This window comes from Schistocerca americana, chromosome 11, assembly GCF_021461395.2.
Source record: "Schistocerca americana isolate TAMUIC-IGC-003095 chromosome 11, iqSchAmer2.1, whole genome shotgun sequence".
Lineage (NCBI taxonomy): Eukaryota > Metazoa > Arthropoda > Insecta > Orthoptera > Acrididae > Schistocerca > Schistocerca americana.
Window position 1 is genome coordinate 41,341,225 of NC_060129.1, and position 14,603 is coordinate 41,355,827.

General features: G+C 44.0%; 1 protein-coding gene across 1 annotated transcript in view; it reads left to right on the forward strand.

Moving 5' to 3' along the window:
* The first annotated feature begins 427 nt into the window (after positions 1 to 427).
* Positions 428 to 14,603, forward strand: part of LOC124553218 (zinc finger protein 708-like) — a 33,092-nt gene continuing 18,916 nt past the window's right edge. Inside the window, exons 1-2 of the mRNA XM_047127110.1 lie at positions 428 to 547; positions 5,834 to 5,931. Coding sequence (XP_046983066.1) covers positions 428 to 547; positions 5,834 to 5,931 — 218 coding nt within the window. The remainder of the gene's footprint in view (positions 548 to 5,833; positions 5,932 to 14,603) is intronic.

The following is a 14,603-nucleotide window of genomic DNA, read 5'->3' on the forward strand; positions in this document are numbered from 1 at the left end:
ATAAAATGTTTGTTAAAAAGTTCTGCAACACTATACACATCTGTCACCAATGCATCATTTACTCTTAATGCTATTTGTTCCTCTTCATGTCTGGTTCTACCGGTCTCCTCCTTCACTATATCCCATATTGTCTTTATTTTGTTATCTGATATGACTATCTTTTCCTTGTAGTATATTTGCTTTGACATCCGTATTACAGTCTTTAATATTTTGCAGTATTTCTTATAATGTGCTATAGCATCAACATGTAGACAGCACTTTGGCAATAGAACACTAGCATGCATCTTCCATTTCTTGTGGCATCAGCTGTTCAACTCTCCTTCCATGCAACCGGATATTGCCGTACAAAATGCCCCCCTTTGTTACACCAGAAACACATTGTACACTTGTTCCTTATTGGAGATCTCCTTTTAAACAGCTTGGAATCATGATCCCCATCCTGATAGTGACACTTACACTCCCATCACTGCTGGTCTGCAAAACTCAGGCTTCAATAGCGAACACCAAAGCCTCTACGTCGCTGAAAGATGTGCATTTATTAGCAAAGGTAATCCATGAATGGTCCTGTGGCTGCATTTTCTCTAATATGTTATAGTGTATTTGTATCTCTGTGACTTAAAATTCCAAGGATGGAATGGCCATACACATTCATCTATAGGAAAAGGTTCATGAGGAAATGCACTAGCCAAAAATGTTCATGCTTGAGTCCACTCTTAATATGAGGTGATAATTTCAGCCCAATAATATGGTTTCCACAACTCCCTCGATGTTCCACTTTCATGTAAAATTTGACTGAAAACACAGTGCAGCAACGTCATTGGAGATGGTCAAAGCATCAGCATTAACGTAATTTTGACCCTGATCCACAGGGTGGATTTCAAATGGCTTAAATTCTGAATTGAAGGTTCCATTACAGCTTGAAGCAGTTTCATTATTTAGTAAGGTAATTTCCCAAATGAATTCCCCTCTGGTCCTTAAAGGTGTCTGTAGCATTGCTACTACTTTCTGCAGTTATCTGTTCATGGGAGATTCTTGTTCATGACCTATTGGTCCTAATTTATGTAAATCGAGGCAGCTGACCCCACTTTGCAAGTCATGCCCCTGCCCCTGTAACTGCAGAGCTAATCTAACCTGCTCAGAATAGAGATTACGTTGTAGAATATCCCACAAGCGATTATCCCTACGGATGAATTGTGCCTGAATTGTGTGTATTTGCTTGTGCTGGGGCTGACTACTTTTTAAACATTCTACCTTCTGACAGAAGGTTGTCATGGCCAGAGCTCAATCAGTTTGTGCAACACCTACCTTCCCAATGCAGTTGGTACTAATCACCAGGGGGTTGTCCACACTGGCATGCAGACAAGCCACAAGTTTGGCAACTCTGCCCTTACATGGAAGCTGACACAGTTTTAATTCATAGACTAACTGTTGGTTCCTCAATAAGGACAATATGGGGCAGTCATAGGACCCCCATATTCAGCAGTGGATATCAACAAACACACACCTCATGGTGAATGACAGTATGAGGATACCTCTCCCATTTACTTCCAGGAAAATAACCATCCTCTGTTACCAACCATATGTCCAGCAAGAAAAGGGGAAATTAAGTGGAAGGACTGGATGGATTCAGGTTATCAGTCACCATTGTTTATTAAAACATATTTATTTAAGAAAAATAACTAAAATTAGATACATTAGCAGGATTACAAACAACACTCTGAACTTTCCAAATTTAAGGCATTACACACCTTAGTTTAGTGACAATTTAAGTGAGGTAATAGTTAGACAATAGCTGTGTCTGACAACAGCTCTTAGATTTTAGATTCAAAATTTTCACCTTCACAAAATGCAACTCAGAAAATGCTTCAACAAATGAACAAATAATTATTTGGAAACAGATGGCTCTTTAAGACAACACAGAATCATAACTCATCTTAAAGGTTAAAACTGAATAGGTATACTGGAAGACAGAGTAATTTATAGCTGCATTGGGACTACTAAAAAAAGGAAATCCTTAAAATACACCTCCAAGGGCATGTAGATACTTTAATAAAGTAAACAGGTGCACTGATTTCTGAAGCTGCCTTCAGGCAGACAGGGCAAGTCTCTTTAAATCTTTCTCCAGTGAGCAGTTAAGAAATTAATAAGAGGAGGAGTGTGCACAAATTGATATAACTGTCTTCAGACACAGTGAAAATTCTATTAAGGTATACTGTAGAAGATGTGCAAGTGATTCTGTAAGTGAATGTGTATGCATACCAGTCCAGAACACCATTTAAAAAAGAGAATCAGTGGTAAGTATTCAGAACCTATTTTAGCAATAAATAAATGGTGAGAAAAAGTCACCCTATGAAAGCTTTAAAATAACAAAGAGTTGAACAATTAAATCTAGTAAGCAGTAACTAGCCCAGAGACGGAATAAATTTCTTTCACTCTCCAGCTCACAAATGGCCAGATGTACAGAAAAACCTTCAGAGCTCAGTAACACTTGACAGTTTTACATTCACATGATTTTTGCAGCCTGTGAACCTCAAATGTGCCAGTTACTTACCAACAGGCTACATTTTCACAAGTCTAGATGACATTTGAATATGATGTGTGTGATTCACATAGAGCTGATCAGCATGTGGCCATCCTAACAGGACTTGACACAATGTACAAGAAGAGCACTCAACCCAACAAACCCCCAAACATCAAAAAAATATACAAAATTTTAGTACAAATTTCAAACAATAATTTACATAACTCGAGTGAAGGCAGCCCATGTGTAGCTGGCAGTGGTGCATTCCATGAAGCTGATGTACAAAGGGAAAGTTAACACTCAGAATATGACGAGCACACACAAAGTCCAGCTCAAAGACAATCAGAGCATGCCACAACAGTAGAAAATTGGAACAGACTAAGGGAGCATATAAATTCCACTGACATTCTCACTTAAAGCAACCATATGACCACAGAAGTTGTGCAGATCAATGGACTCTACAGATGATTCTCATCAAAAACTTGGTCTAAGGCTAAATGTGGTCACACTTAAAACTGTGTTCAGGATTACCAAATAATCGAATCCACTGCTGAATGTGGGGAATTGAATAGCAATAACAAGCTTCTCTACCCCTGTGAGTCCGGGGTTTAGAATAGGCCTGAGGTACCTCTGCCTGTCGTAAGAGGTGACTAACGACTCTCACATGTTTTGGCCTTTATGTGATGGTCCCCTGTAGGGTTTGACCTCCATTTTTCAAAATTTTCCTGAAGAGAGAGCCAATTGGGGAAGGGCGCCTTACATGGTGCACCATGTCCATGATGTGCTGAGACCTATCACATCCTTCGTCAACGTGGATCTGCACTTCTGCTCATTCTCCAACTGTTGGACAAGGTCACCCTCCTGGGTACATATTTTTCCATAAACTGTGCAGTATCATTCTCTATGCTGACTATGATAATGGATTTGTTTGCTTGGTTGCACCTGATACCCAGCACGGTAGCCAGTCCATTGTGGTGGGGCTGCCATGTACCCTTCTGGTTGTAGCCCACATACCACACAGGGATCGCTCTGCTGATGCCTGTGCTGTTAACTCACCATGTATGCTGAGGAATAGATGTCTGTCATCCTGGGGCATCAGGACACCTGGCAATGGCAGTCCTGCCAGGTGGACTTGCTGTGCCTGGGTGTCACCCGTGGGGAAGGCCCCTGGTCAGAATGGGTGGCATCAAGGTGGATGACATGCAATGAAGCGTAGTACATCATCTCTTGCTGGTGGTCCCACACCAGCAGTCTCTAACAAGGGAACCTCCCCATCGTACCCCCTCAGATTTAGTTATAAGTTGGCACAGTGGATAGGCCTTGAAAAACTGAAGACAGATCTGTCGAGAAAACAGGAAGAAGTTATGTAGAACTATGAAAAAAATAAGCAAAATATACAAACTGAGTATCCATGTGCAAGATAGGCAACATCAAGGAGAGTGTGAGACTAGGAGCTCCATGGTCCCGTGGTCAGCCTGAGCAACTGCGGAAGGAGAGGTCCTTGGTTTAAATCTTCCCTCGACTGAAAATTTTAATTTCTTTATTTTCGCACAGTTATGATCTGTCCATTCGTTCACTGACGTCTCTGTTCAGTGTAGTAACCGCAAAACGGTGCGATTAGTAAATGAAAGGATGTGCCTCTCCAATGGGAACCGAAAACATTTGATCGAAAGGTCATAGGTCAACCGATTCCTCCACAGGAAAACACATCTGATATGTTCTATACGGCACTGGTGACAGATAATAACTGTCTGAAAATAAAAAATTAAATTCTTCACTCAAGGGAAGGCTAGAACCCAGGACCTCTCGTTCCACAGCTGCTCACGCCAACCACGTGACCACGGCGTTCCTGAACTCATACTTTCCTTGATGTTGCCGATCTTGCACATGGACTACTCAGTTTGTATATTTTGCTTTTTTTTTCATAGTTCCACACAACTTCTTCCTGTTTTCTCGATATATCTGTGTTCAGTTTTTCAAGGCTTATCCACTGTGCCAACTTATAACTAAATCTGAGGGGGGGTGCGATGGGGAGGTTCCCTTGTAAGCATTCACGGGCTCAATTCAACACACAGAAGTATGACCCCAAATTGTTCCCCTCCCTGGCCACACCATGGAAGGAACGCCAGGCTAAGGGTGGCAGCGGCTCTTATTCACCTAATAACCTTGTATGTTCGAGAGATGATGGGGAATCTTTCATGACGATGAAGCCCCAGTTTTATTGTTGAGCATTTAGAGGACAAGTTTGGGGAGGTGGAGGTCTTGTCCAAAATGAGATCTGGGTCAATCTTGATCAAAACAGCATCCTCTGCCCAGTCACAGGTGTTACTCGCTTGTGACAAGCACTGTGCTTACTGACAGAGGCAGAGATGTTGAAACTTTACTGTCTCAGTTGACATCTTCCTCTTAAATACTGGGGCCGCCACACATTTCAGTGTGGCTCATGGTAGATACTCAGCCATTGATTTATCAGTTTGCAGCCCAGGAATTCACCCATCTATCCACTGGAGAGCACATGGCGACCTGTGTGGTAGTGACCACTTCCCCATCTTTCTGTCACTACCATGGCATCAGGCACATGGACACCTGCCCATGTGGACTTTAAACAAGACGTACTGGGAAACTTTCATCTCTGCTGTCGCAATATTTCAGTGACGTGAATGAATTAGAATTTCAAGAAACTTTGATCAATTAGAGTTTATGTCGAGAGCAACATTTATTTATACTTTGTATACAATAAATAAAAGCGTTTGTATACCTAGAACATCAACATCTGACTCATCATTTACTTCCTCAGTCTGTTCATCCTCCAGAGTCCTCCCTGTGTTAGTGAAGATATCCCACATCGCATCTCTTCTCGATCCAGGGTGAACTGCAGGAGATCGTAGTACCGAAGCGTCGATTCTGGCACGTTTTCAGCAGCGCTTCCAGTTGCTGATTTAGCGTCCTGTATTTTTCTTAACTGTCGCCGGAAAAACGCTCGTAGAGAACTAATTTTTTTTAATAACAAACGCCTTGTCTGCTGCACGATTTATCTCTTTGCTCTTAGCTATAAGAATGTCGTAGGCTTTGTTCCTCGCATTCCTACTGGAGTAGTGCTTCGATTTTATCTCCCAGAAACATGGCCATTCTCTGTACATATTAATGAAACACGCCCAAAAGTTTTTGTTTTCCTCGAACGACATTATCACAAAAGCAGCGAAAAGCAGTGACAACGAAAGAAGTAGTGAATAAGACAGAGTCGGACACCGTACTGACGGAATGTGGGCTGGGAGGAAGCGGCCGGCCTGAGCTGTGGCCCCGGCTCCGCAGGTGGCGGTCGGGGAAGCAGGTAGCGGCTCGCCGGTGGAGACGACGCACCCCAACTTCGGACACAAGCGCGAGCCCATCGCCCACACACAGGCGAGCAGGTCTGGGCCAGCCCTCTCAACGGGTCGGTCGGCGGACCGGTCCGGCTGTGAATGGGTTGCTTAAGGACTCTCATGGTTATGATAGTGCACCTAGCAGAATATTGAAGTACTATGCTGCATTTGTTAGCCCTGTATTTAGCCATATTTGTAATTTTTCCTTTAGGAATGGTCAGTTTCCTGAATGATTAAAGTACTCAGTAGTAAAGCTGCTTTATAAAAAGGGAGAAAGGGATAATGTAGACAATTTTAGACCTATTTCTATGCCATCAGTGTTTGCTAAAGTTATTGAAAGGATATGTAAGGATAATTGATCATTTTATACCACACAGTATGCTATTAAATGTACAGTTTGGCTTCAGAAGTCGTTTAACAACTGAAAATGCTATAGTCACTTCTCTGTGAGGTACTGGATGGATTGAACAAAAGGTTTCGAACGCTAGGCATGTTTTCTGATTTAACTAAGGCATTTGATTATGTTGATCACAAAATATTGCTCCAAAAGTTGAACAAATACTGGGAGACGCTCACAATTGGTTCCCGTCTTACTTCAGCAACAGACAGCAAAAGGTCATTATTCACAGTGTTGAGAGTGGCTGTGATGTGGGGGGTGCACCAGGGATCAGTGTTGGGGCCACTCCTGTTCGTTATTTATATAAATGATACGCCCTCTAGTATTATGAGTTACTATAAAATATTTTTGTTTGCTGATGACACTAGCTTGGTAGTAAAGGATGTTGTGTGCAGCATTGGCTCGGATTCAAATAGTGCAGTTCATGAGCTAAGTTCATGGCTTGAAGAAAATAAACTAACGCTAAATCACAGTATGACTCTGTTTTTACAGTTTCTAACACGTAATTCAACAAAATATGAAGTTTGAATTTCTCAGAATGGGCATATGATTAGTGAAACTGAACAGTTCAAATTTCTAAGTGTTCAGATAGTAAACTGTCATGGAAAGCCCACGTTCAGGATATTGTTCAAAGACTTAATGCTGCTATTCTTACTATCAGAATGCTATCTGGAGTGAGTGATCGTTCTATGCCAAAAGTAGTCTACTTTGCTTATTTTCATTAGCTTATGCTGTATGGTGTTATATTCTGGTGTAACTCTTCCCATTCTAAACGGATATTTTTGGCTCAGAAATTGACGGTTCAGGCAGTAAGTGGTGTAAGTTCACAGACATCTTGTCGACTCCTATTCACGAGTCTGGGTGTTTTGACATTGGCCTCTCAATATATCTATATTCCTTACTGTCATTTCTCGTTAACAATATTAGCTTAGTCCCAAGAATAAGCTGCTTTACTCAGTAAATACTCGGCAGAAATCAAACGTGCATTTGGGTCGGACTTCCTTAACTCTTGTGCAGAAAGGTGTGCAGTATGCTGCTGCGTCAATTTTCCATAAGCTACCACTCGAAATCTTAGCAGTAATCCACGTGCTTTCAAATCTAAACTGAAGAGTTTCCTCATGGGTCACTCCTATTCTATCGAAAGTTCCTTGAAAAAGTAAGCTGATTCCTGTTGTATTGTTGATTGCGTATACTTAAACTTATTGATTGACTTTTTTAAGTTTCATAAAGATTTTATTTTTATCTGTTATTAGTTTTATGTTGCAATTTCATGCACTGACAGGTTCCATGACCTTGGAGATTTGCTCCTCATTTTGGTTCTATGGAACTTGACATGTAAATAACGAATGAATAAATGGTGGTAACTGCTTATTTACGTTGAAATAGAGGGGTTTTGTAAACTCTTACTTATAGCTGGGTATATAAACATACGTAAATAAGATCATAATTCAGTGCCCACATTTGGTAATGTTGAATCACACTTCCACTTCCATCATTGCACAGAATGCATCATGAAGTTGAGCTATGGTAGTTTCCAATGGGTGGAGAGTTTGGCAAGATATCGACAGTAGGTCACAGTGTGTCATAGAATTGGAGTCAATGTGACTCCCTTCTTTGTCAACACATTAGCTCATCCTGTACTGCATTTTATTAAAATGTTAAAAGGCTGCTCCTGTAGATCTGTTCTGCTTCTGTTGTTAAATATTATAACTGTACCAACTGAATCCCCTACAAAGATGGTATGATCACCTGTTAACACCAGGGGAGAGCAAACGTTTCTATGGAACAAGGCTGAAGTCTGCTTTGACACATTGCATGATTGGTATTCAAACAGTAGGTTTGATCGGACAGTATTATGTTGACACCAGGTGTCTGCTTCTGCAACGACTTCACCTTTACTACAAGGAAAGCACATAGTGTTAGTTAGAAGCTTATTTGCTCATTTTCTCTGTTCATCAGCATTAATACTTGGACTGGTTCACAACAGGGACTTCTGATACATGACTTCACATACTTATCCTTTGATGTTTGTCACAAGTGAGCGAACTAGTTATCAATTGCTGTAAGTATATTTTCGCGACTTCTACTATTATTATAGTTATAATTGTAATAATGGTAATCGTATTGTTATTTAGCTTCACATCCCGTATTTTGTGCACATTTGTGTATGTATCAGGCACATTCATGCGCTTTATTAACTTTGTAGTGCATAGAACCACTTTCTGGATTGCAGCACTCATTTGTTTTGTGTTACTTGCCGCAATTAGATCGCCCAATCCAGTGGTAGCTATCATAGTAGCACCAGTAGCCCATCAGAGTTCTGTGAGCTGACACATCTTTTCGTAAGAAGCGACTTAGTTTAAATTTTGTCAGTGTTCCTTACCTTCAACTCCTATGTTTCGTATATGCCATTGTATTTACCATGCCATTGCTGGTATGGACATATAGTAATTGCTGTGTTCAGATGTGAACGAAGCAGCTCACAGCTACAGGCAGTGTTGTCCACCAATTGGTCCGCTGCTGCGGTCACCTTGGGTACTGCCAACACTAAAATTGACGTCTCACTTGTGGTTGAGTGGGAAGTCATTCCAGCATGTGGGTCGCAGTGAAAGAATTATCATGTGGCTGATTGGAGAACCTACTCAGTTCGTCTGATGAACAGATTTAGGTGCTGTCTGTGGCTGATGAAATCCATGAGCCAGATGAAGTCACTTGCCATGTTCCAGAGGAAGCCTCTCAGCATGCAAGTCTGGGCATTTGCAGATTGTAGTATGACTGGTAATACAAAGCTCCGATGTTAGGTGTGTAATGGCACCATTTAGATAAACGATTGCATAGGAGGGTAAGGAATCCAATGTACATTCGGTGTGCATACTGGGGGGAGTCTTTACAGACGAGGAATGGGTGCTTCCAGATGCCATGAAAAGCATGGTGTAGCCAACTGCAGGTGGTGGCTCACGTTGGTGCTAGCAATATGTGCCACATTGGATTGGAAGAGTGTGTCTCTGGTTTCAGGCGACTACCTGAAATAGTACTGACTGCCAGTCCTGCTTGCGAGATGGTGGAGCTCAGCATCTGTAGTATCATGCGCAGAACTGGAAGTGGTTCTTTGGTACAGTGTGGAGTGAAGGTCTGAATCACAGTCCTAGAGAGTTCGACAACTGTTTAAGTTGCAGATTCCTCGACTAGCGCCAAAAGGTGTTGGATTTGCGGGTTTTGCTAAATGAGTCACTAGTCAACTACACAAAGGAAGCAGTTCCATGAGTATGGGGGATGTGTAGAGGAGACTGGGCTTTTTTAGGTTAGAGGGTCTCAGGTAATTGCAGAAAGAGCTTCAGTTTCAAAGGCTGCGAGTAAAACACCGATAGATGGTAGATACAATCACAGTAAGTATTGTAGTTGTAAATCGTTGTAGCTGCATTAGAAGAGAACCAGGGCTCAAAGCGCTTACAGAAAGCACTGAATCTCAAATTGTTATAGATATGTAAGCTGAATTTTTTTCGAAACACTTAACCATCTTCACAAAGGATAGATGAAATGCAGTTGTTGGTGTATTGCTCATTGCTGTTAGAAGTAGTTCACCTTGTAGTGAAATTTAAGTAGATAGTTCCTGTGAGGTAGTACAGGTAATGATCAATTAAAAGTTCCAACCTGAGAGGCCGTGGTCGATCTGTGAAACTTCTTCCTGACGTTTTGTTGCCAACTGCGGGCAACATATTCGGAGGTGAGTTAACGATGGCTGCCAGGCCGTGGAGGTCCGTTTATATAGAGTGCATATAGGGCACCAACATACGTCACGTGGGGCCGACTATAAGTCTGCCTGTGACTAACGTCGTCATTCTCGATTGAATGTAATCGATTGTCACATTGTTGGTGCAGAGTCGACTGCAATATCTTGTCTAACTTCAAGCCTTCCTCTTTTCTGTCGAAATTATTCTGGTGTTCCTGAATCTCTATAGCTTTCCTATACACATTTCTCACTAAATTTTATTTCATGTTCACCGTCTCTAGTAACATGTTCTGCTACCGCTGATTTGTCGGTATATCCCAGTCGACAGTTTATTTTGTGTTCAGTTAAGCAGGTATTGACACTTCCTTTCGCTGTTTCAATATAAACCTTCCCACAACCACACAGAATTTTACACACCTCAAGAGTTTCTAAGAGATGATGTGCATCTTTCAGCGATTTTAAACACACTAATCTACGTTGTGGGTCTAAAGATTGTTTCAACTTGAAATTTAGCCAGAACTTTCCTACTATGGTCTGCAATATTGGAAATAAATGGAAGAAAACCCTTTCCAGCTGACAGCTGTTGTTGCTGAATGTTGTCACACATTTTGCTTCTGGGATGAAGTGCTCAATCTATCTCGCTGCCAGTGTATCCATTTTTCTTAACAGCGGTTCACAAATGATTTAGTTCATCTTGCAAATAAACTGGATCACAGATCTTAATAGATCTGTCCACCAATGTTTTAATGATACCTCTCTTCTGCTTGGGATGATGGTTCGATTCCTTAGTGAGGTGATGGTCAGTGTGTACTTTTTGCCATAGACTCCCATCTGCCCGTTTAATTACTGATATATCCAAAAAATTTAGTTGTCCATTTCTCTTTTTCTCCATAGCAAATTGTGTGTTTGGATTAATACTATTCAGATATACCAAGAAACCATACAATTCCTCTTCATCGTGACTACTTACCACAAAAGTTTCATCCACATACAGATACCATGTCATCCACATATCACCCTCAGAAGGCTCAGCTGGGTATGGGCTTGGCGACCCCGGGGTCCCTGAGCTGGGGCCTGGGAAGCGCCACCAGTCCTCAATACTGTAAGCTCTGAGCGTGCCTCAATGACCACCATAAGGTGTGACGTTGGAATGTTGTATGGTATAGAGCTCGGGGATCTTGGCTTAACTGCCTGCGTCGCGAGAGTGGTATAAACCTCTATAAAACAAAACCTCAATCTCAAGGCGTGCTGCTCGCCGAGGAGATGCCTGGCTGTTGAGGTAGAACAGTTGCTTGCGGGCGACCTCTGGGGAACCTGCCGCCCCCCAGTTGTATTAGGCTTACCCAGGCAAGCGGGGCTCTGTCTGGTTGGACATTCCTGTCCCTAACTGCTCGTGGGACCACCATGAAAAGAAATACAAATAGTGCGCAAGCATGAGTCTCTAAGAAAGGAAAGTTCAATGCTTTGAAGTATGACCCCCAATCGTTCCCTTCCCTGCCCACACCAGGGGAGGAACAGCGGTCAAAATTACCTGGTGAGACGTATTCTCCTCGATTTCTGGTTTGCAGCCGAACAGATGGGGACTCATTTCTGACCACAAAGCCTCAGTTTTTGTGGAAAATTTAGAGGACAAGTTTAGAGAAGTTGAGGGCATGTCTAAAATGAGGTCTGGAGTAGTCCCCATACAGACAGCATCCCCAGCACAGTCACGGGCATTGCTTGCTTGTGACAAGCTCGGTGATGTTGCAGTCTCCATTACGCCTCATAAGAGCCTCAATATGGTTCAGGGACTTATTTTTCATCGTGACATGTTGTTGCAGTCTGACGACGAGCTCCAGGCAAATCTGGAACGGTGCGGTGTCCACTTTGTATGATGTGTCTTCAGGGGACTTAAAAATGTAGGATCGCCATTGGCTCCTTCATCTTGGCTTTCAAGTGTGACATCCTGCCCGAGAAGGTCAAGGTGATGATATATTGGCTGGCTGGAGTGGCCGAGCGTTTCTAGGGGCTACAGTCTGGAACCGCACGACCGCTATGGTTGCAGGTTCGAATCCTGCCTCAGGCGTGGATGTGTGTGATGTCCTTAGGTTAGTTAGGTTTAAGTAGTTCTAAGTTCTAGGGGACTGATGACCTCAGCTGTTAAATCCCATTTGAACCATTTGTGATGATATATCGATGTGATGTTAAGCCTTACATCCCTCCTCCCTTGCGCTGCCTTAAGTGCTGGAGGTTTGGGCATATGTCATCGAGATGTGATGCCAACCCTACCTGTCGGGATTGTGGATGTGCCTCCCACCCCAACGTCCCATGTTCGCCACCCCCTGTTTGTGTCAACTGCAGACAGAAACATTCACCTTGCTCTTCAGACTGCACGGTTTATCAAAAAGAACGGAAGATCATGGAGTATAAGGCCTTGGACAGGCTCACTTACACAGAGGCTAAACACCGCAAGTACGATCGACTTCACCATGTGTGCATTTCCTCGACATATGCTGCCACAGCTTCGATGTCGCCACCCCTGGTGATGAACACCCAAGCTCAGCCGCTTTTTGTGGGCCCTCCAGCCTGGCTCCGTATTCCTGCCCCCTGGTAGTTGGGGGAACACCCTCTTCCGTTGCTCCCCTGTTTTCAACATCGGGAGTAACAACCCCTCCTTCTTTGGGGACTTAAGTGCCCGCCTCCGCCAGCTCCACTCGTGTGGAAGGGACCGCTTGGTGCCCTCCCTTCCACAGTTACTGCCGCTCAAGATGTCAGGCAGTGACTGAAAAAGCCACCACCTGAGGGCCATAGGGCTTCCAGGTCTTCATCGGTCCATGAGACTGGGTCAGAAAAGCCCACCCAGCTTGATAAACGAAGGGCAAACGGAACCCTACGAAAAAGAAGAAAAAGCGAAAGGAGAATGACACAGAGGCAGAAAAGGAGTTCACCACTGCACCTGAAGATGTTGTGGAGCATTTAACGTCCACTCAGAAGCTAGATGCTGCTCGACCCACAGCTCTTATGGAAGTTGATTAGGCTACTTTGCAATCGGTGGCGGCGAGCCCTTCTCAGGCGTGACCCAACCCCCCTCCCCCCCCCCCCCCCAGGTTCTTTCATGTCTTCACAGTCGGATACCATTATCCTTCAACGGAATTGCCATGGTTTTTTCCACCATCTTGCTGGGTTGAAACAGCTTTTGTGCTGCTTCCGTGCCACTTGTCTGGCCCTACAGGAAACCTGGTTTCCTGTTCAGCGGACCACCTCTCTCTGTGGCTACCAGGGTTATTATAAGAACGGCGTAGAATACGTCAGGGTGTCTGGCGGTGTCTGTGTTTATGTTCTTTCCACTGTTCCTAGTGCCCCAGTGCCACTTCACACTGCTCTAGAGGCTGTTAGAATTCCGGGCAGGAATGGAGCTTACCATCTGTTCCATCTACCTTCCCCCAGATGAGGGTGTCCCTCTTGCTGACTTAGCTGCCTTGTTCGCCCAGCTCCCCCCACCATTCCTCCTATTGGAGGAATTTAATGCCCACCACCCTTTATAGGGTGGGGCCCAGATCTCGGGCCAGGGTAAGAATGTTGAGGCTCTCTTGGCACAGCAGGACATTTGCCTCCTTAAGACTGGTGCTCCCACATATTTTAGCTTGACTCATGGCACATACTCAACCATTGACCTCTCTCTCCTCTCTCTTAGTAGCCCAGGTCTTCTTCCATACCTCAGTTGGAGGGTCCACGACGACCTCTGCGGTAGCGACCACTTTCCTATCCTGGTTTCTCTTCTTCAATGCCAACCCCCTGACCAGCTACCACAATGGTCTCTCCGTGGAGCTGATTTGGCAGCCTACACCTCAGCTACTATGGCCATTGCTCCGCTTCCTGGTGACATTGATATGGCAGTGGACGAGGTCACTGTGGCCATTGTTTCTGCTGCCGAGAAAACTGTCCCCTGTTCTTCAAGTACCCTAAGGCGTAAGACAGTCCCTTGGTGAACACCAGAGATTGCAGAAGCTATCCGGGACCACGGGCGAGCCCTGCAACGACACCAGCGTCATCCTTCCCTAGAGAATCTGGTTGGCATTAAACGGCTGCAGGCCCGAGCTTGGTGGTTAATCCGGCAGAGCAAAGAGGACTGCTGGGAATGATATGTTGCCACCATAGGTTTTCGCACATCACCATCTCGGGTGTGGTCGCGGGTTCGGCGCATTTTTGGCTTTTGTCCTCATGCGTCTGTCCCTTGCCTTTCTCTTCGGGGTACACTTTGTACTGACCCAATCGCCATCGCCGAACATCTGGCAGAGTACTTCGCTCATAGTTCCGCGACAGCAGGCTACAGTGCAGAATTCCGCGCCATTAAAGAACAGGCTGAGCATATGCAGTTGTTGTTTTGCACGCATCGTTGGGAATGATACAATGCCCCATGTAGTGAATGGGAGTTCCAAAGTACCCTAACAGCTTGCCCCGATACCTCTCCAGGTCCAGACCGAATTCACAACCAGTTTCTTCGCCATGAATCAGCGCACTGTCAAGGTGGATTACTTGACCTGTTTAACCGCATCTGGACGGAGGGCATTTTCCCAATTCGTTGGCAGGATAGCGTTACCATTCCGGTGCTGA